This window comes from Topomyia yanbarensis, chromosome 3, assembly GCF_030247195.1.
Source record: "Topomyia yanbarensis strain Yona2022 chromosome 3, ASM3024719v1, whole genome shotgun sequence".
Lineage (NCBI taxonomy): Eukaryota > Metazoa > Arthropoda > Insecta > Diptera > Culicidae > Topomyia > Topomyia yanbarensis.
Window position 1 is genome coordinate 260,269,796 of NC_080672.1, and position 27,563 is coordinate 260,297,358.

At 40.1% G+C, this 27,563-nt stretch overlaps 2 protein-coding genes and 1 pseudogene across 8 annotated transcripts in view; all 3 read left to right on the forward strand.

Moving 5' to 3' along the window:
• The first annotated feature begins 559 nt into the window (after window positions 1-559).
• On the forward strand, window positions 560-3,480 carry LOC131687889 (uncharacterized; annotated as a pseudogene).
• Window positions 3,481-6,687: 3,207 nt separating this feature from the next.
• On the forward strand, window positions 6,688-8,438 carry LOC131692592 (IST1 homolog). Of its 2 annotated transcripts, none has more exons than XM_058979743.1 (3): window positions 6,688-7,608; window positions 7,665-7,859; window positions 8,047-8,438. In XM_058979743.1, exons 1-3 carry the CDS (start codon window positions 6,853-6,855, stop codon window positions 8,236-8,238), a joined length of 1,143 nt encoding a protein of 380 aa, XP_058835726.1. In that variant the 5' UTR covers window positions 6,688-6,852; the 3' UTR covers window positions 8,239-8,438. The 2 variants fall into 2 exon arrangements, with proteins under 2 accessions (XP_058835726.1, XP_058835725.1); XM_058979742.1 differs by having other exon boundaries at window positions 6,689-7,608; window positions 7,662-7,859.
• A 3,400-nt stretch (window positions 8,439-11,838) lies between these two features.
• Window positions 11,839-27,563, forward strand: part of LOC131692588 (histone-lysine N-methyltransferase 2D) — a 34,709-nt gene continuing 18,984 nt past the window's right edge. For 2 of the 6 annotated variants that reach the window (XM_058979725.1, XM_058979726.1), the window contains exon 1: window positions 11,839-15,037. In XM_058979725.1, coding sequence (XP_058835708.1) covers window positions 12,545-15,037 — 2,493 coding nt within the window. In that variant the 5' untranslated portion in view covers window positions 11,839-12,544. The remainder of the gene's footprint in view (window positions 15,038-27,563) is intronic. The other 4 variants (XM_058979730.1, XM_058979728.1, XM_058979729.1 and 1 more) reach the window with 4 other exon arrangements.

Genomic DNA, 27,563 nt, shown 5'->3' on the forward strand with positions numbered 1-27,563 from the left:
CATCTGACAAAGATGTGGCAGGAAGCGTGCAGAGATCTTGGCCCAAGGGGTGAGTCGCTTAGAACAATGTGCCATACACACTATTTGAACTACGTCAACACGATATAAGAATACGATTCACAGTACTGTCACAGTCATTTCACCCTTTATTACGATGTGTGGCACAGTGACAACTTAGTTATAGACTTAGTTATAGAAGGCAAACGCTGGCACCGCTGCTGTTCAATAATCATAGGAACCCATGATTCTGTTTGTTGTGATTTTCGCTGTTGTGAATCTGAAACTTTAGATTGTTTTGTTGTAGCTGTAATTAATTTGTTACGCAGGAGTTGCAAGCTAACTAGTCATCGAATTAAGCGGTTAAAAGCAATGGATGAGGTATGACTAACACCGATAATAAATCCGTCGGTCAATATCACTTTTCTTGATTTGATTTCTGGACCCAACTCGAAGCCGAGTATGGCACCATTAACCTGCATATCGAAACATTTTAAAAAAACAAAACCTCTGTAGTCAGTCCCTTGCAAAATTAAACGCCGCAACGATCCGTGGAATAGAGATGGACATGCAGCTTATGGCCGGGAGTTTGCGAGAGGAAGCAGCAGCTGGCGGAACACCGCTGAGTGAAATTTATGGGGGAACTTACGCCAACGAACCGGATAACTTCAAGTTCATGAATGGAGAAGTGTTGTGCTTGCTTGACCTGGCTGAGGTGATGAAGATTAAGGGGATCAAACATTTCATCAAACGAAAGAGATCGTCTGCTGCTACAGCGGTTTCCACTGAGCTGGATGAAGCGGATGCTGCGGAACAATTGTGCAATAAAGTCATGCTGCATTTTACATCCCAGTAAGTTTTTTCTCCATTTTAAAATAAAGTAAATTGATTCATATTCAATAAACATAATTGACCAGGGGTATCGAGGATTCCAGCTATTATGAGTTTTTGGAGAAGTTAAAATATTTCAAAGTTACCATTTTCACGGACGGTGCTGGAACATTTCGAGCCGAAGCTCTGTGTCCGATTTGCCAAGCTGATGGGAAGAGTTCGAAGCTTTCATTTTCCATGGATAAAAGACAAAACTGGCACATATACAGTTTTACACGTCATAGCAACACCATGCATTATCAAATTCCAGAGAATTCGCTGCGTAAGCGACGCAGAACAGTCGAATCGAACAAAATTGAAGAAACAGATGGTGTTGCAGATAGCCGTTCAGGAAATGATAACAACTTCAGATTTGATAACAGTAGTATGTTTGAATTTTTGTTCACTATATGTGTATTGAAACTAAAATCATATTTTAATTCCATCATGCTAGATCATTCGAATGCAGCTAGAAGAGCACGCAGACTCATTCAATGAAGAAAGGCTTGAAGATGAACAAATCGGTAACTATCTTAACATCTCGTTCCTATGTTATAATTTAAATTGCATCCTTACATTTTAGAGACGTACTACATTGATAATAGCGATGCACACGAAGGTCGCTCAGACGTACAGCTAGAACATCATTCTGAGTATGTTATCAATAATTCCATGTAATAAACATTTAAAATATTATGTATTTTATTATCTAGTATCGTTTGAAAATCTGAAAAAATAAAATTTTGCGATAAGAGTAAAACATTTTTATTGTAGCAGCGAAAATGATGAACAACCAAGCGAACAACTAAACTTTGATGAGTCTACCAATGACAGCACGCCTTTGCTTGAGGTACAAATCGGCATCAACAAACGGTTCCAGCTTCAAAGAAACTATGGTACGCGGTATTCTGAATTCGAGCTTGATACAGCAGCCCATTTGTTTTTAACTTCCGGGATGAGCGCCTAAAAGTTCAAACGAGCCAATATGCATCTTCCAAGCCACGACATATCGCCACGCATACTAACGAAACACAAGAAGGTGTTCTTCCTTTACTTAAATATTTGGATGCAAACAACTTAAAACTTAAATATTTGGATGCAAACAACTAAGTGAGGATGGAACAGCAATTTCACCTAACCCAGAATATTCACCTCGAACAGATTCTGTGCGTGGTTTAGTCGCATCTTTCAACAGCCAAGGAATGCCAATCCTTGATTTTTTTAAAGCTCGTTCGGCTGAAAAAATGATCGTCGATCTCGAGAAGAACCCAGTTGGGGAATACGTTTACAGTGTAATGGCTACACCGATGGTCGCAGGCGCCTCTCCTATTTGCATCCTCTATATGAGCAGCGACAACAAATTCACTCATGAGCAAGTTAAGCGGCGATGGAAACATATAGAGGATACACTGAAAGATGCTGGAGTAGATGTTATTGCACACGCGTCCGATGGTGATCCGCGCCTTCTACGAGCAATGAAGGAAAGGACAAGTCTTCCTCATCCTGATGCAAGCAGATTATATGGACATCACTTCATAGCGAACATGAGCAATAACGCGGTTTGTATCCAAGACACGGTGCATTTAGTGAATAAGCTTCGTCACTCTCTGTTAAATCCAAGGAAGCAAATGCTCTTAGGTAATATTTATTGCTTTGGAAATTATCCCTAATTATACATAATTCACATTTTAGGAGATCATGTCGTATCTTCCGATTCAATAAGACAAATGATAGAACGTGGCGACAAGGTGATACACAAAATGAATCCATCTGATTTGAATCCAGCGGACAAGATGAAATTTGACCCAACGTTGAAATTAATGTCTCCTGCTTTAGTTGACCATCTTCGCGAAGTTGTCCCTGATAGCAACGGCACCGCTGTATATTTACAGATAATGCGAATGATTTACATTTCTTTTATCGAAGATCAAATCTCGCCAATGGAGCGAATATGCACTGTATGGTACGTTCGGTAATCTATAAAGTACTGATCCCATTCATGAAATGTATTTGCATTGCAGGACAGCTTTATTTTTTCTTCGTGCTTGGCGTTGGCAGTGTTTGGAATCATCGAAAAGCATAAAACAATGCATAACTTCAAACGTATACTGGTGTTTGGAGTTGAATGCCCATGGACTTGTAAATTTCATGGTAAACTGCCGTAAAAATAATTCACATGATCAGTTTACTGTCCAAAACTTGTCGAGTTAGCCGTGTGAGACTGCTTTTCGTGAACTCCGTTCGATGACCACTGTAAATCATACCGCAGTGAATTTCACAATGAAAGATGTGGAACAACGGATGCAACGAGTGCAAATGAAGCTACTGATAGCTCAATGAAGAAAAAACGTTTTAGCTTTTCCGAGCCTTCGTAAGCAAGCGTCTAAAGCTATAGCAGCAAAGTCTTGTGAACTTCCAGATGATGACCAAATTAAACAAGCTATCGAAAAGGCTGCGCAAGATGCATCCGAGCTTCTCATTTCCATGGGATTTGATCCGGAAAATATCAACTTCACGAACAGTATGATATTACGCAAATCTAATATCACACCCGAAGTCGAGGTTGGCGATACTAACAACAATATCCAGGGGGAAAGAAATAAAAACAGTTGAGTATAAAATGAAATAGCGGAATACGTAAATATAAAAGATATGCAAATCATTGTTTTCAGTGGTTCTTTGTGATCTTAGCGTAGATCCTACTTTCACGTCATTTAATGTAGAAGTTCCAGTCGAGTGCGCAGAGAAAATATTTGCGAAAGCCGGAGGAGAAGTCATTCTTAGGAACTGCAAAACAGACAGCAAAAAACATATTTTTAAAATAAGGAGGATCACTGGAAGCGTAGTTAATATTAAAAAGTCCAACATGCTTTGGATATTGTCGTCTGGACGTTTTAAAAGATCTAGTGATCGATTAAGTCGCTTCCATCGCATTCGTACAGTTAAGAATGTAAACATTAAATAAAACCAAAAAGCATCACTCGTTTATGATTATTTGCTTCAATTTTTCACAGTTCTGCAAATATTTACAACGGTCTTTATTTAAACACTTCGAAGATAACACAAGACTTTAAAACTAGATTATTTTTGTGAGCAACAATGTGACTCCACTGTGGTGAACTATGCAGACGCATGGTTGAACGTACGGCTGATATGAGATAATAATAATCATCGCTTTCAAATGAACAAACGTTGTATTCGGTAGTCAATCGTATTCGCTAAATCCGTTGTCTGCCGCGCTTGTTGCAATATCGGTAAATATTTTAAGAAAGAAGAGAAATGTAAACGCTAAAGAAACTGTAACTGACAGTTGTTCAATACAAAAGTGTTGCCAAGTGCTGGCAAAATTGTTGAACACCCTGGCATATTGTGGCACACCGTGGCACACTGTGGCACATGCTATCACACCAAGTATCACACCGCATGTTTTCTAGCACATTTTGATTTGTGTTGAGCGACTAACCCCTTGTCTTGGCCGTACATTTCTGAGTGGATTCTGGATAAAAGTGAGCAGCATTGGTTAGTTTAACCGCTTCTGTCAGAAACGGTTGTTGCATTTGAGCGAATTCGTTGCCAGAATTCTCGCACAAATCGCGCAAAATGCTCGCAGAAACTCTGCCAGCATCAATTTCGCTTTGCTCAACTTTTGCTAACTTTCTGCTTGCCACGCTGACCGGGAAGCACTACCCGCAATGCTCTGATTGATGTAAATTTGTTTCAAAATGACAAGCCGTCGGCTAATTTGGATCTGTCAAAATACATCTAGAACACGGTGTTCCCAATGCGATGATTTAGCCACCTGATCTTAATGTTGTTTATTTGATTTTATTATTGTTTGTCACTTATGTGACACATATTGTTTTTTATGCTGTCAGTCGTCACACATACTAATAAAAAAAAATAGAACAGTGTTCTATTCGTGTTTCAAATTGTGGAAAATTTAAAACAGAATAGTCGAATTGTTTTAAATCTGATCCAAAAAAGTGCCACTGACTGACACCTGTCATAGGTGGAGAAAAACAAATCGAAAAAACTTTTCAGTCGGATTTTTCCATGATGGAACCTGACTAACCGGCATTGTACGTCTTCGGACTTACAGCGACAAAGATCATTTCAGCACCATTATAAATACTTTATGCGAGCTATTTCAGGTGAAGCGATGCTTAAAATAACAACAAAGGTTCGGTTATGCTCTGATATGTTCGGGTTAGGTTTAGCATCTGTGTGCGGCTAGAACGTACTATACCGATTGGCGATGGCACGCACATAAGCGTATCATTCAGCATTCAGCTGACTGATTTTTGTACCACGTGTTTGTTGTTAAAAAGGTACAATTTTTTCAAACGAATCAAAATTCCGTGAAGAGAATCTATTCATCTGCATATGCTAACATGCTTACATACTGCGATACAATCTCTAAGCAATCTGAGATAAGACATTTAAGTTACAAACGATGCGCGCCAATGCAATGTTTTGATTTTGACGATGAAATAAAAAGAAGAAGCAGAAACGAAGGCAGCCATTTTAGCTGCCACCTTGTGACTAAATTTTTTAAATTGACTGACAATGTTCGTCCGCATTTTTTTTGACAGGGTCTGTTCAGCATGTCCTTCAAAATTTGAAGGATATTCTGAACAGAGTCACAAGGTGGCAGCTAAAATGGCTGCCGTCGTTTCTGCTTCTTAATTCTTAATGATTAAATTGACTGACAGTTTTACATATGACAGCTGGGAGAAACACACCACTTGTAATGGTTTGCCTAGAACTCATAGAATACATCAGCGTTGGGAACAGCCTTATGGCGTTTTCAATTGACCCCGAAACTGAGTCAGGTTCTAACCCCAACCGTTGTCAGTTCATACATTTTGACAGCAGTTGGGGTTAGAAATTAGAAACTAACTCAGTTCCACCACAGAAAACAGACATAAGCAGGAACAAACTTTCCTGAAAAACCTGTGTAAACATTTAAAAGAACATACTTTGAAAATGACCATCGCATACAGGTTTGCATGCGTGAGTCACCATTGTATTCAAGTTTGCACACAAGTCCCGATTGCTAGTCGATCGAAGCGCCGGTTAGTGGCAAGTTACTACTTGCTGTTGTCATTTGAAAGCGACAGTTTTATTTCTTACACAAGTTGAAAACTTTACTTGTATGTCAGTTCTCAGTGGTTCCACTTCAAGCAAAAACGACATAGACCATTGCACGAAAATGTATAACCTCATTTTTCTGAAAGTTCACAGAGCTTGTTTACATGGACTTAGAATTCGAACCAAGTTTTTTGTACTGAGTGGAATCAAAAAATTTCTAACACCATGTAAACAAGCTCGCTGAACTGTCATTTTTTGAGCATTTTTACTCATATGACGTCATCTTGCAATGTCCCATTGAGTTCTTGTCGGCCTGTCTCACGAACACCAATGCAGCTTTCTGGTTGAAATCAATCCCATTTGCTTTTGCCGTCTTTGTTCATTATTTTCCAATAGCTAGTGAAGTAGTATTTGTGTCATGTGACGTGTACGTACATGAGCCGTAGAAAAGTATATTAGTGTAATAAAGAAGCACGGCGAAATATGCACACCTCTCCTTTCCTGCATCGTGGTTTTCGCTGATTTTTACTAGAGCACTCTAGTTAGAGTGTGGCCAAGAGGCCATGACGTATCCAAACGAACATGAAATTTGACGTATTTCTATTGTGTATACGTCAAATTCCATGTTCGTTTGGATACGTCATGGCCTCTTGGCCACACTCTAACTAGAGTGCTCTAATTTTTACTGCTGTTTGCCTGTTTGCGTGATAATTTCGCTGACAGCTATCTAAAATGACTAATGTTTATTTTGTTTTGAGCCAGTCTTACAGTTTTATATGTAATTAGTGTCGGTGTCGGTAGTGTTTTTCTACATAGAAATTTTTATATTGTTTATGAGTCATCCACCACTGTGTCCATTTTCAGTGTAGGAATTTAATAAACTGACAGGATAAAATGTTTTCGAGCGCTCCCAACTACACCAAATTGAAGACCAATCTTCGTTTAGCCGTCAATCGATTAAAATTACTAGAGAAAAAGAAAACGGAGCTTGCTCAAAAAGCTCGGAAAGAGATTGCTGATTATCTTGTCGCAGGAAAACCTGAAAGGGCTAAGATTCGTGTAGAGCATATAATCCGGGAGGACTACCTGGTGGAGGCAATGGAGATAGTAGAAATGTATTGCGATCTGATTTTGGCTCGATTTGGTTTGGTTACCCAGATGAAGGAAATCGACGAAGGGATTGAGGAAGCTGTAAGTAGTATCGTTTGGGTAGCCCCAAGGTTACAGGCAGATGTCCAGGAGCTGAAGATTTGCGCCGATGTGTTCACTATTAAATACGGCAAACAGTGGGCTGAATCGGTTCGTGCGGCAGTTCCACCACACAAAGTTTCGGATAAACTGATGCACAAGATGGCCATTCAAGCTCCTCCGAAACTATTAGTGGAAAAGTATTTGATAGAAATTGCTAAGATTTTTAACGTTGACTATGAACCTGACCCATTGGTGATGCAAAATGATAAGCCTAATCTGGCGGACAGTATTCTGATTGATTTGTCAGATAGAAATAACTTGGATGGAGGTGGATCTTCGTCGGGTGGTGGTGGAGGCACTGGCGGGGTGCCAGCACCGCCCGGATTTATTGGTTATCCACAGCCACCGAATTTGCCACAGTTACCAAATTTGCCACCAACGGTGCCGTTTAATTATCCAGTAAGCATACATTTTTACTTAGATTGTACACTATTAATTATTTTATTGTATAGCAGGGCCCGAGTGGACAAAATTTTGGCTCAGCATCAGCGCCACCATTCAATTATAATATTCCACCTAACTCATCGGAAACAATGCCTGACGAAGAAAAAGATTTGAACATCAACTCCAACTTCCTAAATCAGGAAAAAAGAAGTGATTTGGGACCACCGCCATCATATGCATCGCTTAGTCCGGATGACAATATGCAGGTTAGCCAATCACTTTTAAATGATCAGTTTGCTTTATTTTACCTTTTTGATGGAATGAGTTGTGGATCTTTGAGCACTCGATCTTTCGACTCACCTACATACTATAGGTTTAAATTGCAAACTATGCAGAGATATAGTTTAGTGTGCTCAATTATTAGCTCATCTAAATTTTTACTTTTTTCACAAGAACTCATCGAAACCAAAACCGCAGCCCCGGTCAAAGATTTCGCCGGATATGAACTACCCAGTACTACCAAACGTTCCTTCGGATCTACCGGATGTTCCAAACGATGACAATCCAGGCGCCGACCAGGACAATGACGAGATCGACTTTGACGAACTTTCGAGACGGTTTGAGGAACTAAAGAAGAAAAAATAACGGTTGGAATTTGTTTCGTGTTTCCGAGCATGGCGTTTCCTGGGGATGTTTTAAATAAACGAAAGCGGAAGGAAGACGGAACTTTCGATTTTGAAGATTGCTAGTATAAGTAAATAATTATAATCTTGCTTAGTATATGCGAATAATATGAGCTTATGTTTCGTTACATTTCAATCCTAATAAAGATTTTTGTTAAGGTATTCCGTTTCACCTCCATGTAGCTGCGATTTAATAAATAAAACAAGAATCCCACATTTAAGGCATCTTGAACGCTCTAATCAGATCTACCACTATTTTCTGAAATTTAGACGCATTTAGAAATACAGTAGCCCATTATAGAATTGGAGAAATTTAATTGTCGGCAAAATTTGATGTGCTAACTCAAAAAGAAAATTCAATTCAATTATGTGATTATTACTATATGATATAAAGCAAATTTCTTTGGCCTTATATAAGGTGTAAACTGACAGGATTTAGTGTTCAATAGGGGCCCTTACATGTGAAATAAGCGTCATTATCAAGTAATGACATTACTGGTATGGAATTCTGTCATTACTTGCCTTACACGGACATTAAAGTGACATTACTGCTCAGCAATAACATAACTAACACCTCGTGTATGGGAAACTAATAAAATTGTATTATTACTATTAGGGCCCCTTACACGAGGCGCTAGTAATGTCATTACTGAGCAGTAATGTCACTTTTAATGATCGTGTAAGGTGAGTAATGATGGATTTTCCATACAATTTTAGTAATGTCATTACTTAGTAATGACACTTTTATTGTACGTGTAAGGGGCCCTATTGAGTTCTTGTCGGCCGGTCTCATGAACACTTATGCAGTTTCTTGGTTGAAAACAATCCCATTTACTTTTGCCCCTTTTGCCGTCTTTGTTTATTTTCCACCAGCTAGTGATATATGTATATTTGTGTCATGTGACGTGTACGTACATGAGCCGTAGAAAAGTATTCAACCACACTTTTTTAAGCGCGTGTATCTTGCCGTGTATGCTTGAAAAGTGTTTCTGAAGGGTTTAATTAGACGGACAAAATTACCCCGCTCCTGTGGGTTAACACCCTCAGTGGTCCCACTCTGCAAGTCAATGGTCCCACTAACGTAGAACTGATGATGACGTCATGGATTGGCAGATATTTGGAGGTTGGAAAACACCCTGGATTGGTTTATTTGATTCTTTCTGTCGGGAAGCAATTGATGTATAATAAAATATGTTCATTTGTAAATACGGGTGCATATAGATCAACAACTTGATTATTTTTAACAACCTGATTAAATTGAACGATGCACTCAAGAACGAAGACTTTTTTAGAGAACATTTTCAAAAGGTCCCAAGATATTTGCATAAACTAAAATTCTAGAGTGTAATATGAATCATCAAAATATCAAACAAAACGTAAATTGCAAAGCTGTATGCAGGGTTACCGCTATTTTAGAAGAAAATCTGAAGAAATATCTGAAAAATATGACCCAGATTTCCAAAATTAGCTTAAAATTTAAAAATCTGGTGGAATGAGAGATTTGTTTTTGCTGGAAGCTTAAAAAAACTCTGGTTGTGTCAAATAAATCCGGCATAATGTTATCTCCACTGGGGTGTAACGTAGAATACTGAATATCTGGGAAAATGTCTGGCTTGAACTTGAAGATAATCCCCAATCAATAGCCCCATATATAGATAGATACACACAGAAAAAAAATGTTGGTAAAAATAAGAGTTTTTCACTCTTAGCAAAAAAGAACCAACGCATACTCTTAGTTTGAAAATAAAACTTTTATTTTGAATACTATTCTTCATTAGCTTAAAAGGAAAACTTTTATTTTGATTATTATTCTTGATTAATTTAAAAGTTTTACTTTCAACCTGATAGTAGGCGTTAGTTGTTTTTTGCTAAGAGCGGAACACTCTTACTTTTACCAATATTTTTTTTCTGTGTGTAGATAGACTATGCAATATTTGATTGGTGACATTTCGAGACGTATGCGTGATTTTTTTTGCTTGTACACATGTTCTAAGCTACTGATCTTACGTACGCAGTTATAAATATATAATATATTCTGGTTACAGAAGAATATTCAAATATTGTTTCGTTTTTTCCGTATTTGCAGAGTGGGCAACTAATGCGCACCTTATGTACATGTTAGAGAATCAACTTGCCCATCATTGCAAGTTCAATATTTCGATTTTCAACTGCAACAAGAATATTAAAGCAATCAAACGGAATAGTCAATAGTATAATTATAGTCGTGATTCGTTGGTTAAACATCCAGCTCCTTCCAACTAACGAAATTGCGCAATTTCCCAGAGAGCAAATTTTCTGGCAGAGACCGCTCTGCTACATTTCTGTAAGTCTTGGTTTGGCAGCCCTGTCAGATTTTTGCGCGTATCCTGTCGGGTTAGTTGAGCTAGGGCGAACTCGGTTTCGCTCGCGTTTTCTGGCAAATTTTGACAGGAACCGAGCAAAACCCTGGCATAACTCGGACATAAACTGTGCAAAGATCCTGGCAATTCCTACCTGGTAGAATTTAGCACGAATCGGGCAAAACATCTGACAAAGATGTGGCAGGAAGCGTGCAGAGATCTTGGCCATACATTTCTGGCTGGATTCTGGAAAAAAGTGAGCAGCATCGGTTGGTTTAACCGCTTCTGTCAGAAACGGTTGTTGCATTTGAGCGAATTCGTTGCCAGAATTCTCGCACAAATCGCGCTAAATGCTCGCAGAAACTCTGCCAGCATCAATTTCGCTTTGCTCAACTTTTGCTAACTTTCTGCTTGCCACGCTGACCGGGTTGGAACGACGGACAGATATCAACAACTAACCAAAGGGGATGCTGTCTAGACTCCCGTTGAAAAAGTGCCCAACCAAGGAATCTCATAACACACATAAAAGTCAACTGTCAAGAATCGCATGAAGGCGCAATGACAGCTGTTTACACGTCCTGTTTTAAGGTGTAAACTGACAGAATAACATATTCAAGCAAACTATAACTACAATTATTACGGTAGTAATGTCATTACTGGGCCTAATGATGGTATTCCCATGCAATTGCAAAAATGTCATTACTTAGTTATGACCCCTTGGATGATCGTGGCAGAGCCCCTTTAAAATTAAACAGGAATTAGAACCGAGTTTCTCGCACGGTGGTTGAATAAAAGTTCATGTAACCAAACGCTCTGAACTGACAAATTAGGAACTAATCCCGGTTCATAGTTTTACCAAATTTTCAAACATAGACTTTCGATAATATTGACATCTTGAAAGAACAAAAATAACTTATGTGATCTCAACAATTATGGTTTTAATTTCGAAACTTGAAACCCATTCAATTCAATTTATAGGACCATTTAAAAAGTTACTCTAGTCATTTTCGAATATTATTAGAAAAGAAAACAAAATTTTTGGGAAGGCACATTTTCAGGTAGTACAACTTTTTTACTAATCAGTTTCATTCATGATAAACGCTGCTTGTGATGTTTACATGTTAGCTGAGCATACCTTCCAGCAGTGGTTTACCGCAACACCAGTAAATTCTACAAGATGGCGTCGTGCGAATAGCTTCGCAACTTACACAAGCGGTAAGTGGTCTGACAACGGAGTTGTGTAAAGAGAAAAGCAAAGTGAGGATTTTTTCACGCCATCGAATTCCGCAACGGACAGTGGAAAGTTTTTACTTTGACCCGTTCGAAGTGCTCGGTTGACATCAAAAGTGGCTTTATAGTGCACGCGGTGTAACCCCACACCCTCGAAGATAGTTCATGAGTGAAATAATCTTTGATTTCGGTTTAAAATTTGGAGTAAAAGTTGTAAATTTTGCATGTGAAGCATTTTTTTTTCTTGTCGCTTGAAAGAACAGGCGCCGTTGAGATAATGTAGTGGTGTTGCCATTCATCAAACGCATCGCTCGTATTGCTGTGTTCGTATCGTTGCCGCTAGACTGTTGACAGCCAAGTGTCAGCGCAGAGTGGCTGACAAAGCGAATGCAATGAAGTGACGCGCTTTTACCCACGATTAGGTTTCCAGAATGGGAAAGCTCGGATTGGGAATTTTGTCGCTCATAATCGACAGAAGTAAACTTATAGTAATTTAAAAACTCTATAATCTGTATAGATCGAATCTAATAATAAATGTGCCGTGAGATTGCCGCTAGTTTTGCAAGTGAAATTGAATGTGTATTTTAATTAATGATTGGGTGGTGAAAAGTGTGCAGTGAATGGGCCATTTCGAGCATATAAGGAACAGAATAATATAACAATAAAACATCGATTTTGTGTAAGACATTCGCTGACAAGATGGCATATTATCAAATAGTGCCAACTGACGACCTGAAAAACCTGTACACCCAGCTAAACATTGAGAATGGTGGTATACAACTTGTGATGGGAGATGATGTCCAGTTTGGCTCACAGCAGGTGATACTGACACCGGAGCAATCCGATTTAATACTAAACGAAAACAATCAGCATCAGCTGCCACAGATTGTGTACCAGGCACAACCTCAGCAGACGCAGCCTCCGCAGGCTCAGCCATCACGACCACAACAACAACAATCACATGAAACTCACTATTTGATACAGCAAGATGATGGGGCATTAACTGAGGCGTTCGGGCAGTCCAGTCAAGCCCAACACATCTATTACTCGGAAGTTCAAAATGACAACTCGCAGATGATTTCGTCTAATATTGTTCACGAACAACCGCAGCAAACGACACTGCATACAATGCAAACTGCGGCCGAGCAGATGCAGCAACAACAACAACAACAGCAGCAACAACACCAAGTATTGCAAGTTGTTCATGGTGTTCCCCGCCCGGGTCAACAAATAATTTTGAGGCAACAACCCTCCGAAGCGGCCAAGCAACAGTCACAGCAGCAACAAATTTCAATTCAGCAATCGCCACAACACATTCTTACTCACCAACAGCCGACACAAGTTATTTTACAGCATCAGTCTGGACATCAAATAGTTCATCGTCAGCCGCAGCAGCAAACTCAACATCAAATAATTTACGAACATGTCCAGCCGCAAGGACACACGGTACAGCAAAATATTCAACTAGCGCCACAATTGATCCATCAAACAAACGCCTCCCAACAGGTCACGCAAATACAGCAGGCTCAACAACCAACCCAACGCGTTAGCATTCAAAAACTTACACCACAACAGCATCAACAATTTCTACAACAGCAACTTCATCATCAACAACAACAACAACTCTCGCAACAGCAGGTAATCCAACAGCCAGCTCAAATGTTGCAACAACAATCCGGCATTCGTCCCTGTTTAATCATAACCAAACCACAGAATCCACAGGTGCAACAAAATACCGTATCCGTTGCCCAACAACAACAACAACAACAGCAGCAAGTTCAACAACCTCAAGCCTCACAAAATGCTGCCCGTCCTCGTAATTATCGTCCTCGTCCTAAAAATAATACCCCACGTCCGCGTGTTAATGTTCCCGTTACATCCATAGCATCAAATCAACTGGTTCGCCCTATAAGACCTCCGAATCAGGCTTCGAAGATAGCTCAGCCGCCGGCCCCTCGTCAATCAGGTGTGGCCCAACAGCAACAGTCGCAGGCTCAACTTCAGCAGCAACAACAGCAGCAGCAAACTGTTTCGGGTCCCCCGCGTGCCAACATCATACTGACCAGTACTGGTCAAAAGATCGTCACCCTTACTAACCGTGCTCCCCATCTTGTGCCGACAACTTATGCCGCTGCAAAAGGACCTTCCGTCAAACGAGTCATCTCGGCATCGACCGCTTCGCAGCCGCCTCAATTGACGCAGGTTCCTCAGGCACAACAGCAACAACAACTTTCATCGGATAGTTCCTCCCAGCAGCAACAGTCAACTTCACAGCAGAATCAAAAACCCGCTAGTTATAGTAATGATTTGGAAGACCTCGAGGACAGCATCCAAGCGGCGGTTGTTGCAAAAGCTCCACCGAACTCCGCAGCGACAGGCTCTCCACAATCTACAACCATAGACCAATCAGGGATGTACCAACTATCTCCCGGATCATCAATGCCACAGCCGCAACAACAACCACCGCAGCCACCACCGCCTCAAGTAATACAGCAACCACAACAAGTAATTCAGCAACAGCCTTCGCAATCCCAACAACAGCCAGCTTCGTTTTTAGAGGACACTAACAGCATTATTCAACTAGGAAATGGTCAAACCATGACTGCTGCCCAGTTTCGTTCCTTTCAAGAAAAGCAACAAATGCGCCAGCAGGAAAATTTACGCGGTGGCTTCAGTCAACGTGGTCGTGGTGTTATGACTGCCCGTGGAATGGTAATCCGGAAGACTTTGCCGCTTAATCGCCAACAACTAGCTCTTCAACAACAACAGCAGCCGAATGCGCAGATGCAACTCACGCCACAGCAGCACCACCTTATTCAACAACAGCAGCAGCAGCAACAACAACAACAACAGCAACAGATGGCTCAAGCGCAACAACCACCCCCACCACCACCACCACCAGAACCGGAACCTCGAGAAAGCGCAAAAATGTTGGTTATTCTGCAGAGTGGCGAACAGCGATTGATTACCTTTACCTTGCCGAAAGAGAGCTGCACCGTGCAGGAACTGCTGGAACAAGTTGGTGTGCAGTTCTCACCGGATAGTAACATTCAGTGTATTTCAAATCCTGGCGGGGATATTGATTACATCGTGACCGTTGGTGTTACCATGCAAGAAACCAACGAGTATCTCAAGGCAGCCGAGAATACGATTAAAAGTCAGCAGCAACAACAGTTACAGCAGCAGCAAGCGGTAAGTGGTTTTTCGAATTTTGATATTTTTTGTTGGAATTGAGATGTAAATAATTCAGTAATTGGCGGCTTTATTGTCAACTCGTTTATGGGATTAGCAGCTCATTTTATACAATGTAATGAAGCGTTGTGAATATTTTGGTAACAGTTCACCTCGTTTTTCCAAAATTTAATCTATTTCAGAAATGTTGATAACTCTCTCAGGTATCTAATGTAGGGAGTTTATTTTGTAGCTGAAAGATGAATGAGTCGCCAATGTACTAAAATTGTTTCAAACGTACTATGTTGTAATAAATAATCTTCATCTGAATCCTGATTCACCGCCATACCTTGTTAGGCCCCATGCAAAACTGACTCAGATATCACTAAAATTTTAATAATTTTTTAATTTAAATTTCAAGCGCGTTGGTCCGAAAGATAGACTTGGTTTAAATTTGGAGCTGACACTTCTGGCGGAACATGTGCACATTGAGTTCACCAAACCATTTTTTGGGCAGTCTAATGTACATCCAGGAATGTTATGTGGGGCCAGAGTCAATTGGCATAAAGTCATTTGGCATAAGGTCATTTAGCATAACGGACATTTGGCATAACGGTCATTTGGCATAATTTTGAGAATTGATTACACTGAAGTCATTTGGCATAACGGTCATTTGCTATAACACATTTGGCATAATTTTGGGAATTGATCATACTGAAGGTTATTTGGCATAATGGACATTTGGCATAACGGTCACTTGGCATTTCGGACATTTGGCATAATTTTGCTAAATGATCTCACTGATAAATATTTTATTGTTTCTTTTGTATTTTACATTTCTGTTATAATTTACATTTTAAGTGACGCAATTTTTATAAAATTTTTCATCTTAGTTTTGTGTAGCAATAATATTCAGTTTTTCGCATAGCCAAGTTGTTCTTTTGTAACAGTAGTTGTTTACTGATAACCTTAACCTAATCCTTAGCCTAAACTAACCTATAAGATTTTGTATCAGAAGGTGCTCTGAGTTGATGCAGCTATTTCTGAACTTTGCACAAGAGTCGACTATTTTTTCTTCGATGGTTTTTTCATCAGCAAATCTATGCACTTCAGTTGTCCTTGTGTCCCATGGCAAATCAAGGATCATCTTCAAGCATTTGTTTTGGACAACCTGTAATTTCAGCTTGTGGGTTTTAGCGCAGGTGGCCCAGATGGACATGCCATAGTGCATGACCGGTGCAATTATTTGCTTATATATAGCAAGTTTGTTTTTCCGATTCATTTTGGATCGTCTGTTCATAAGAGGGTATAATTTTTTTATTAGGAGATTGCATTTGTTTCTCACTTTTTCAATGTGTTTACTGAATAACAGGTTTGGATCAATGGTCAGTCCCAAGTAGACAGCCTCTTCTAACCACTCCACGGTAGAGCCATTGATTACTATTTTGCAATCGACTGGTGGTTTTAGCCTTGGAGACAAGCTATATGGGAGAAGCATAGCTTGCGTTTTGGAGTAGTTTAGCTTTATCTTCCACGTGGTCATGTAGGTGCAGATGCTATTGATACAGTCTTGCAGCTTTTTGGTAACATGGCGGGTTACTCTCTCTTTGCAGAGGATGGCCGTGTCGTCCGCAAAGAGTGATAGGAAGCAACCGTCAGGCAGTTCGTGAATGTCGGCGGTATATATACTGTAAAGCACGGGACCAAGCAAGCTGCCCTGCGGAACACCTGCTGGGATTTGGAAGTTATCCGAGAGAGCACCATTCAATGCAACCCGGAATGAGCGATTTGATAGGTAGTTCTGAATGATTTTGATTAAATATACCGGAAAGTTGTATCTGTACAGTTTGTAAATCAGGCCATCATGCCAGACATTGTCGAAGGCCTTCTCAATGTCTAGCAGGGCCATTGCGGTTGATTTTGCCACGGCCTTGTTCCTGCGCACTATCTGCATGACTCTGTACAGCTGATGCGTCGTCGAATGACCAACTCGGAAGCTGAACTGAACAGGAGGGATTATTCTATTGTTGTACACGTGCTCAAGGACTGTCTAGTATCATTTTTTCAAAAAGCTTGCTAATCGACGACAATAAGCTGATTGGACGGTAACTAGTAGGACTTGTAGGATCTTTACCCGATTTCGGCAGTGGGATGACCTTTGCCAATTTCCAGCTTGACGGAAAGTACAGTAGATCAAGACATCTGTTGAAAAGTCTTGCGATATGTGCGTATGCTTCTGGGCTTAATTTTTTCAACACAATGTTAAAAATTGAATCAAAACCTGGGGCTTTCATATTCCTACAACGTTTGCAAGAGGCTGACACTTGTTCAGGGGTTATTCTTTTGTTGGGCGGTACGTAACAAGCGGTGTTATTTAAGGTTACTAACGTGTCTTGAACCACATTTTCCATTGGGCTAACGATGGTGCTGCCCAAGTTGTGCGAGTTGGTTATATGGGTACCTATTGCATTGGCTTTTTCTGCTGGTGTTACTAGTAGAACGTTAGTATCTTTCAGAGGTGGAATTTGCTGGGGTTTGGATTTTAAGATCTTGGCTGTTTTCCAGAAGGGTTTAGAAAATGGATCGAAGCTGCGGATTAGATTGTTGAATTTGATATTTTTGAGCTCTTGGGTATGGTGGGAAATTAATTTTGTTAGGTATTGTGCCGCTCTTTTTTTGATAGGTTGCCAGTTTTTTGAAATTGACGTCTGAAGGTGTTCCGCGCTCTAATTATGCTTTGGGTAGTTGGATCTAAGTGCACTAGCTTACCTACTACTGGAACTTTGGGTACGCATTCATCCTCAGCTGACTGGATGGAACACTGTAGCTGTTGCACTGCGCAATCGATGTCTTCAGTTGTTTCCAGTCGAGCGTCGAAGGCAATTCGTCGATCTACTCGCCGTCGGAACTCGATCCAGTTCACTCTATGATAGTCCTTCCTGTACTGTCGCTGACCGTGGACTGCTTCTTCGCGGATTTGTTGTACGACCGGGTAATGGTCAGAACTTAACTCCTCAATGGTGTAAGGATTCGGCATCTCAAGATTCGTCAGGAACAAGTCGATGGTAGAAGGCACGCCAGCTGGAGACAGATAGGTGGGGCGATCTGGTGCATTGACGACAAAGTAGCCGAGTTGCGCTTCGTCGAACAGCAAGTTTCCGTTTTTGTTGCGGATATGATTGCCCCACAATTCATGCCTAGCGTTGAGATCACATGCGACAATGAATTTCCTACGATGTCTCGTAATCTTGACCAAATCGTTCTTGAACTTCCTGGCCATTCCGTTGCTTTCAAAGCACTGACGAGGGCAATATGCTGCAATGATCAGTAGAGTTCCGCTGCTGGTTGATATTTCTGCTCCTATACTTTCGATTATTGAAGTTTGATAGTGTGGCTGGATTGTGAATTTTATCGGCTTTTTGATCGCGATGGCAACTCCTCCCCCTTTTGAATGCGTGCGGTCGAACCGTACAAGGCTGTATCCTGGTAGGCTAAAATTTATTTCTGGCTTTAAAAAGGTCTCCGTTAGCACTAAGATGTCGACATCTTCCCTTGTTGACAAGTCGAGCAGTTCCATGTGTTTCTGCTTAACAGAATGGGCGTTCCAGAGCATCATTTTCAGAGAGTTAGCAACCATACTGGATCACGAACTCACCTAAAACACGGATTTGTTCGGCACGTGTATTACACTGCTGAAGCTGGGTCCACATGGCGGTGAAAATGGGCAGAAGTTCTGCTGCAGAATATTTGGGGGCTTGACTTGAACCGTCTGGAGGACTGGTGTTTGATTTGTTGGGAATTCCAGACCAGGCTGGGGCGCTGTTGATACCGCATCTTTGGAAACCCGGTGGTGTCCCACTGCGCGGCGGGAGGTTATCTTGGTGGTCACTTGCCAATTTTGGTGTGAGGGCAGGAAAGTTTGCTGCTGTGAACTGTGGAACCTTGTTCTGGCGACGTCCGGGTTGGTTTTTTTGTCGAAGCTTCTTTTCGAATCTGCTTGTATTTCTCGCGTGCCTTACACGTTCGATCTGATCCAAGATGTCGCTCTTTGCAGTTGGCGCATTTGTTCTCCGCTGCTCCTTCGATTGGACAGCTGGTAGTTTCGTGATTTCCGGCACATATATTACACCTTGGCGACAGGTAGTAGTTCCGTGTGCCATGCCCGAAGTGGAGACAACGCATACATTGCGTCACATCCTTAATGCCACGATACGCCTCCCACGAGACGACGACGTTGAAAATTGCCTTCATTGCCTTTAACGCACCTAGCGTTGCTGTGCCTTTACGAAAATGGACAAGATACAGGCAATCTCTGTACTCTCGGTTTTCTGTTTTTTTTTTCCTGGAAATTATGTATACAGCTAGGGGCTGTAGCTTGTAGCGCTCCTCCAACTCGGCTTTAATATATTCAGGTCGCATAAAAGGTAAACCTCTTACGACGGCTTTGAACGGCTTCTCAGCCGGCATATCGTGGGTAAAAAACTGAGCATTCTGTTGGTTCAGGTACGTTTTAGTTTTGGCAAACTCGTCCTTCGACTGCAGCATCACTTTTGTGCCAATTCTAGTGAGCTTGAATTGAGCGTTGATACCATTTGCCAGTAGGTCCTTCTGCAGCTTGTCAAAAGGAATTGATTTAACAAACAGCGGGGGTAGTTTGATGGCAACGGTGGCTGGTAAGTTTTCCTCGTGCTCCTCGCCAAAGCCGTTTAATTCACTGACATTCACGGCTGTCCCATTTTCGCTCAGGACACTGAACCGATTTGCTGCAAGTAATGACGCTTCATCGTCTTCACGAACTTTTTTCGCTGGCTGCCCCGGTGTGCTGGCTGTAACATCAGCAGATTTTACGGTGCTGATGGTGACGTTTGTCGATCGCCTGCGATATAACTTCGGGCTACGGCCCGGTTTTTTCCGCTTACTCATCAGCGGAAAGAGAGAAAAAAGAAAAACTGTTACGCGAAACTTACAACGACCACTACTACTGCGCTAAACACGTCTGCACTACGCGACGAATAAAACCGAACCTTCTGACAGCAGCAAACGGACGGCGGTTTAAATTTTGCGGGAGATGCTGCAAACGAACTGCTGCATGCTGATGCTGGAAACGAACTGTTTATCAAGTGAATGACCCATAATGTTAAAGCTGCACTAAGCAATAATAATAATGTGTTGTTATCCATTACCTAATATTGATTATATTTCAAGTGACTTTTTAACGTTTTATAACTGATTTTCCCTTCTTTTAAATATGAGCAGTTCTTTTCAGTTTCATTTTTGTGCTTGTTCATTCTTGCAATTATGGATTCTTTGCTATGACATACGTTTTAGTATAGTATAGTGTAGAACTGTCCGTTATGCCAAATGACCTTCAGTGTGGTGATCAATTCTCAAAATTATGCCAAGTGACCATTATGCCAAACGACAGTTATGCCAAATGTCCGTTATGCGAAATGACCTTCGGTGTGATCAATTCTCTAAATTATGCCAAATGACCATTATGCCAAATAACCGTTATACCAAATGTCCATCGCTCCCTGTTATGTGATACGTGGTGCTAAAAATATATAAATTATATTGTAAGAATTTGTAAAAGCATATCGTTTAACATGCAAGGTTTGTTTGAATTCGTAGAACGAACAAACCGTAAATCATATCCTACTATGCACAAATCACAGTTAGTCGTTGCATCATTCATTCATAGTGCACAGCAGCGTAATCATTTTTCTTTCGTTGGCGATGTGAATATCTCTCCATTGGAGTATTTTTCGCGCAAAAGGCCCTGTTCAGGTAGCACACCTGAAAATGCTGAAGATTTCAATGTTTAACCTAAACTAGTCACTACAGAGCAAATGGCCGCTTTGGTAGATGAATGAAAAAGCATAGAATTGCAACGAAGGCATTCACTTTTGTATGAAAATCCCGCCAACTTTAGCGTGAATGATTAAAAGAGGTTTTGAATTTGAATCTTGGATTGAAGTGATAAGTTTCTGAATAACCTATACTCAGTAATGAATTGCTACTTGGAGAACTTACTATGCAGAGGTAGTACGCATTGTTAGGTCTGAGTGGGACGATGGTCAATGCTTCATGTTATCAACGAACGAGTTATCTCTGACGATACAAAATCTTCAAAAAAGTCAGGACAGTAACACGTAATTTTTAAATTGATATATTACCAATAGTTTATGATGCGGGTGGGTGTTAAGCTTTTGGTTTTCGAGAGGCCCGCTCACTCATTGAATCGAAGGTGTTCACGGTAGCTAATTTTTAGTGCGCAATTATGTGAGCAGATCGCTTGCCAAATCATGTATTTATTGGCAAAATTTGAAGATTTCTGCTTCCTAGCTTCCTCCGGAACATCAAATTTGTACTGGGCGGTGAAGAACAGTAGCCCCGGAAATTCGCCTTGAAGTAAGTTTCATCATCCATTATGGGACAATGACTTTCCCACCGTATTTTGCAGTTCGTCACGACTTGGAGTCTTCTGCATTTTGGACATATCTCGGGTGGGTTTTCAAAAGGCCGTAAGCGACAAAAGTCAACAAACTGAGTTATCTACACTACACCACTTTTTTCGAACCTTACCTTACCTTATCACACGAAAATGATTCTCAAAAAACGGCACGCTACCAATTATTAATTAAATTAAAATACGTCGTACACATTTTATTAATTATATTTTTCCAAACAACGCATACGTCATTTTGATTTCCCACGGTCGTATAAACATCAATATTAGAACCGCTTCAATGTGGAGATACGCGCGTAACAAAATGTCGTAAGCGACATTTTTATTCAATTTACAACTGTACATACGCTTATGTAAAAGGGACCTATGTCCGACCTTTTTAAATGAATATGTTATTTCATTTACGTCCTTGAAAAACTAATTATTCTCGTAATTGTTTTTCGAATAAAACATCTAATGCTTCTGCACAGAAATAATTACCACTCCTTTCCAACCGAAAATGGTAGTGTATTGGAACGATAAACAAATCTATACCCCGACACCACTTACAGAGCAAAAAAATAGTAACCTACCTGTTGTAAATGACAATACGCCGATTAATTACCGATAAAGAAATCACAAAGTGGCACAAAGCTAATCAGAATCCAAAAAAAAAAAAGATTCTTATGTTACAAGTTCTACGTCGTATTGGCAAAAAATGGGAACAAAAAACCGGTTCATTTGACGTTTGCCTTATATTTACATTGCGCGTATGGGAGGATACAGGAAATAACAAGATAACTGACGTTTCGACTCTAAACTCCTTTTAAACTCGATGAAACATCTAACGCGCACTCTATTGGAAAGTAGCTGAACTGTGAACTAAGGCTTCAGGGGTTAACTCAACTTGAAATGTAATTGTTTCGTAATTACAGATTAAATTAATTTTTTGAACAGTCGCATGTGCTTTCGTGTCCCGGGATCAGTCCTATGCACTACGATGTCTGTGAGACCTATGCAGGGAAAAGGACGTATCGTGAGTTGGTAAAATGTCGTATTGACAAAAAAGGTCGTATTGTCAAGATTCGCTTAATAGTAATAATAATCGTTACAATTTCTTATCAACCGTATTACACAACCAAAGCGGGGGCAAAAACAAAACCGTAGACGTTTTTTTAATATTTAAAACGGTTTAGTTCCTAACTAGAAATTAAAAGTAGTTTCGCCATACTTCAAACTTGATTTTCTCCGTTCGAGCAAAATGTCAATAAGTCGTTTTGAAAACCCATCCTAGATATGCAATCCCTCCCGGTCCTTAGCTCTTTGAATGAAAGAGCTTTTTGGACACATGCCCGACCGAAGCATTGGGATTGCGCTTAAACGCTTCCACTACACGCTTGTGATCCTGATCGCTAATGGAACATCCATTCTGATCGCATTTCTCCTTTCGTTCGATGCTCAGAATTTGATACCTATCTTGAATCACACGACTCACCATTGACTGTACGATTTTTTCCTGCAGCATTTTTTTCTTCCAGTTGGAACTCTTCCATAATTTTTCTCCACTAAACAGCCTCATCGATCAAGCCAAAAAATAGTGCAATAGTGGTTCGGCGAATCCCAATGATGACGTTTTTTGTGAATGGACCATAGTTGAAGGGGATACAAGGATGCGGAATATGTTATCTATCCATTTTCGTTAACAATTCGTGTACGTCTTAAAGCATACACCTCCTAGATGAACTAGAAAAACTTTTCGTGCTCTTCGGGAGCAGCAAGTTTTAAAACATCGAAAGCACCCTTCATTTTTTCTTTCGGAAAAAGTGCAAGAGCTTGAACCAAAAAGTTGAACTTGTCCTCATTATGTTGGAGGAGACTATACAATCTGCTTTTTTGAATGTTCGTCAACCAATTCTGCCTCAAGTGAGAAGCACGCACTATGGCTCAACTTAGGAAATTCAGCAGTACATGCATTGATCATTGCTGTTTCAAAGTCTTATATAATAACTGAAGAATTCAGTTCAACTTCAAGTTTTATGGCAGCATCTACCAACTGTGCTGAACCGGACCTTCGATTGACTGATATTATTAGATATAAGACAGCGGTTCTCAACCTTTTTCATGCCACGGACCCCTTAGAAATCACCCTGAGTTACCGCGGACCCCCACGGATAAACATCGATTTTGTATGCTATCAACATGTTATTTTCAGTTTGTAAGGAAACAAGACTTAAAATGCACTCGGAAAATATATTTTTCTTCGCGGACCCCCAGCAACGACATCACGGCCCGTAGGGGTCCGCGGACCCCAGGTTGAGGATCACTGTTATAAGATATGTTGCTGTGACCTTTGAAACTATTACTAGCATAGTTCTAAATTGGTGTAGATAAAGGTGAAGCGATGCCAAAATCACAACAAAGGTTTGGTTATGTTCGGCTATGTTCGGGTTACGTGCATCTGTGTGCGTCTAGAACGTCCTATACCAATAGGAGATGCCACGCACACAAGCGTATCGTTAAGCAATCAGCTGACTGATTTTTGCACCACGTGTTTCATTTTTTTGAAAAATAAAAAGGTACAAATTTCCCAAACGAATCAAAATTCCGTCAAGAGAATCTATTCACCTGTATGAGCTAACATGGTTACATACAGTGATACAATTGCTAAGCAATCTGAGATAAGACGTTTAAGTTACAAACGATTTTGTCTTGCGCGCCAATGCAATGTTTTGATTTTGACGATGAAATAAAAAGAAGAAGCAGAAACGACGACAGCCATTTTAGCTGCCACCTTGTGACTCTATTCAGCATGTCCTTAAGGTTGCACAGAGAAAGCGCAAAATTCGCAAACGAAAAAAGCAGTTTTTTTCCACACCGTATGTCAGATCTTCATAAAAATCAATCAGCAGTACTGTAACAACATTCTACATACGCTGATTGATTTTTATGAAGATCTGACATACGGTGTGGAAAAAAACTGCTTTTTTCGTTTGCGAATTTTGCGCTTTCTCTGTGCAACCTTAAACGAATCAAAAAGTAGTGCCATTGGCACTAATAATAAAACCCTTGTACTGACAATACAATAGTAATAATTTTATTAATGCAATGCAATTAACGCAATGTTATACTTCGACATCATCATGATAATAATGTTATATTCTGGTATCACCTTTTTCTTTTTACTATTAATTAAAGAAAGGTTTTATCTCTATAGTCTATATGAGTTATTAGATATAAAACAATAAAACACGAAAGAAGTCTCGCGATTCTGCCTTTTTGTAGTATTTCTGGTCGACTACGTGATATACTATTCTTGTCGGCAGAGCGATTCTGTCTTAGACATCATCAGTACAAATTCCATAGGGAATACATTGTCGTAGTTGGGCGCCAAACTGCCATGAAATGTTACCAATTGTCGAAACATAATAGCGACACTGTCGAAAGTTCCATCAATCAACCAATATTTCGAATGTGCCAGATTTTGTAGATTTTCATTGGTGACAAATATAAAATATCGGTTCGATCTTTCTGGTTCATCGGCCAAAAGAAAACGATCACCATCTACCGTTTTTGAGATTTTCTGGCACAACACACCCTTCCAAAGTCAATGGTTCCCGATGTCGTTTTAGAGTCTCGCAATATTTCAATTCCGTCAAATTCGTTATTGTGTTATGTGATCGATGTAATGTGATGAGCCGATAGCCTTTTCGTTGTTATTATCCTTGCGGGGTATTTCGGGTTTTTTGGTGGGCTCTACCACAACATTCCCAATAAAAATATTGCAGATCTGAAAAAATAAGTTCCAAATAAATTAATGCCTAGCAATACAGTATTTTTAGAATATCCAGCTTTTTACGCACCATAATGGCGGTCTAAATTGTTTAGTTCGTAATATGTTTAATTGCTTTTTTTTACAATAATCGTTTACGCCAGGTTGACAGCAACGCCCAGTTGAGGTTATCGGGCGTTCATTGAATAAGCATCCAACGAATTGGACTAACATAGGATGACTTCCTCTTGCTGGGCGCTTGACGCAAATGATTATTGTCAAAACAGGGCAATTAAATGTATTACGAACTTAACAATTTAACCGCCATTATGGCACGTAAAAAGCTGGATTACCGCTTTTCTGTTTTGGTAATAAATGTATCCTTTGTATACGAGCAGGTCATTGTTCCTTTAGAATTTAATTATTTCTGGACCCAATGGCACTATTTCATGGTCTTCACATCCAGAAAAATTATTTCTTTGTCTGATATTGTAAACGTTAACGTAGCAAAACTCACGACAAAATAACAGACGACTGAAAACTGAGAATGAATTACCTTGTACAAAATATGCGTAGCCTTTCTATTGTTGGCCTCAATCACCACGTGATACTTTTTGACGTTTATCAACAAACAATAGGAACATTTTGCTATATATCTCCTTATTAGAGAACAATTTGGTAAAACCTTTTTTTTCCATTAAGGAGAAAATTGTTCTGTGGTATATTTCACCCTAAGGAGAAAAATTGGGTAAACACCAAAATGTTTCCTCATGGCGAAAATTTTTGGTAAAACCAATCTTTGTACATGAAGGGCACAAATCCTAACTTATTAGTCATGGGTGCGTTTCGACTTCGTCTCATCAGAAACCGACACTAACTTAGTTAACGGGCTAAGCTAATGCCGGATTGACGCTAGCTCCAAAAAGATGGGTGGGTAATGTCAGAGACATAACCGGAGTGAAGTAGAATACACTTTAGACTGGTAAATTCTGCTCTGGAATAAGCAATTTCTATGCGATTTTGTCGACTTTAGCACATTCATAGTTTATTTGGAGTATTTTTGGAATTATCAAGTTGACAATTTGCAACATTCTTTGAAAATATTGTTGAACTTTTATGATTGCAGGCAGCATTTTTCGCTACATGGCCTGTACCAAACAAACCGCTCGTAAGTCCACCGGAGGAAAGGCTCCCCGCAAGCAGTTGGCAACAGCCTCCTGGCAACCCTATACCATCATATGGAGTTTGACAGCGACCGACATATATGGGGTGTTATAGCTATAAAGCCCCAAATAAAGAATTATGTTCGGCACTATGCTCGATATTCAAGCATTCCACACGACGTTTTGCATCTTGTGGGATGATTTAATAATTTAATTTAATTGACATTTTGTAACTAAATACAGCTTCTAATCATTCGGTTCAAAATCAATGTTTTGCCTTTCATGGCAGTGATGCTGGCTGTACAGAGACGTCGTCCTTGACAGGGGCTGGTTGGCAACAGTCACGGTTGGCGTTAAGAAGCCTCATCGCTACCGTACAGAAATTGTCGCCCTGCGAAAAATTCACAGCTATCAGAAATCGAGCGGGCCTAAATTGTGACCCAAAATAAACCACAAACCAACAAGTTCTTTTCAGGACCAGCCAATTATAAAGTATTATTATTATAAATGAAATTTTCCATTGCCTTACAACTTCCCTCCCCCTTTCCACCCGGCTTGAATAACTATCAATCTTGATGATGCTGTGCGGCGGGGGCACTAGTTTTTATTATAGTGGAAAATTTAGGTTTGCGCGTTTTTCCCAAAAGTTTTTTAGCTGTACGTTTTCAAGGAAGTTGTTGTTGAATTCAAAATAAAATAGTTTATTTCTATTGTCAGAGATGGACCTTCCAACGAAAACTAGTCTGGCTCGCTCTGAATCGAATTGTATGGACCAACCACTGCTTTCACAAAATCTGTTATTTTCAGTAATTGAACATTCTACACAACTAGTCACAACTATTTCCAATCAGCGCAAAAATCGAAGATTTTCATTCAGTACAATAGCAGATTTTCACTTTTAGAAAAACAGGCAACATTCTGGCCGAAACGGAGCAAACGTTAGAAAACGTTCGATTTTTGTAAATTGAATCATTACACTAACCTGTCTACAAATCACACAAATAACTTTTTTATTTTGTGCCATTCTACTTGAAAGCGACGGTATTGTTCACAAGTGGCTCACTTACCATCCAACGCCCTTGGCAAGCCACTTTCTGATGCTTCTAATAACAAAATTTCAATTTCATTCTTTGTCGATAAATTGATGGCCCTGAAAAGGGCCTTTTG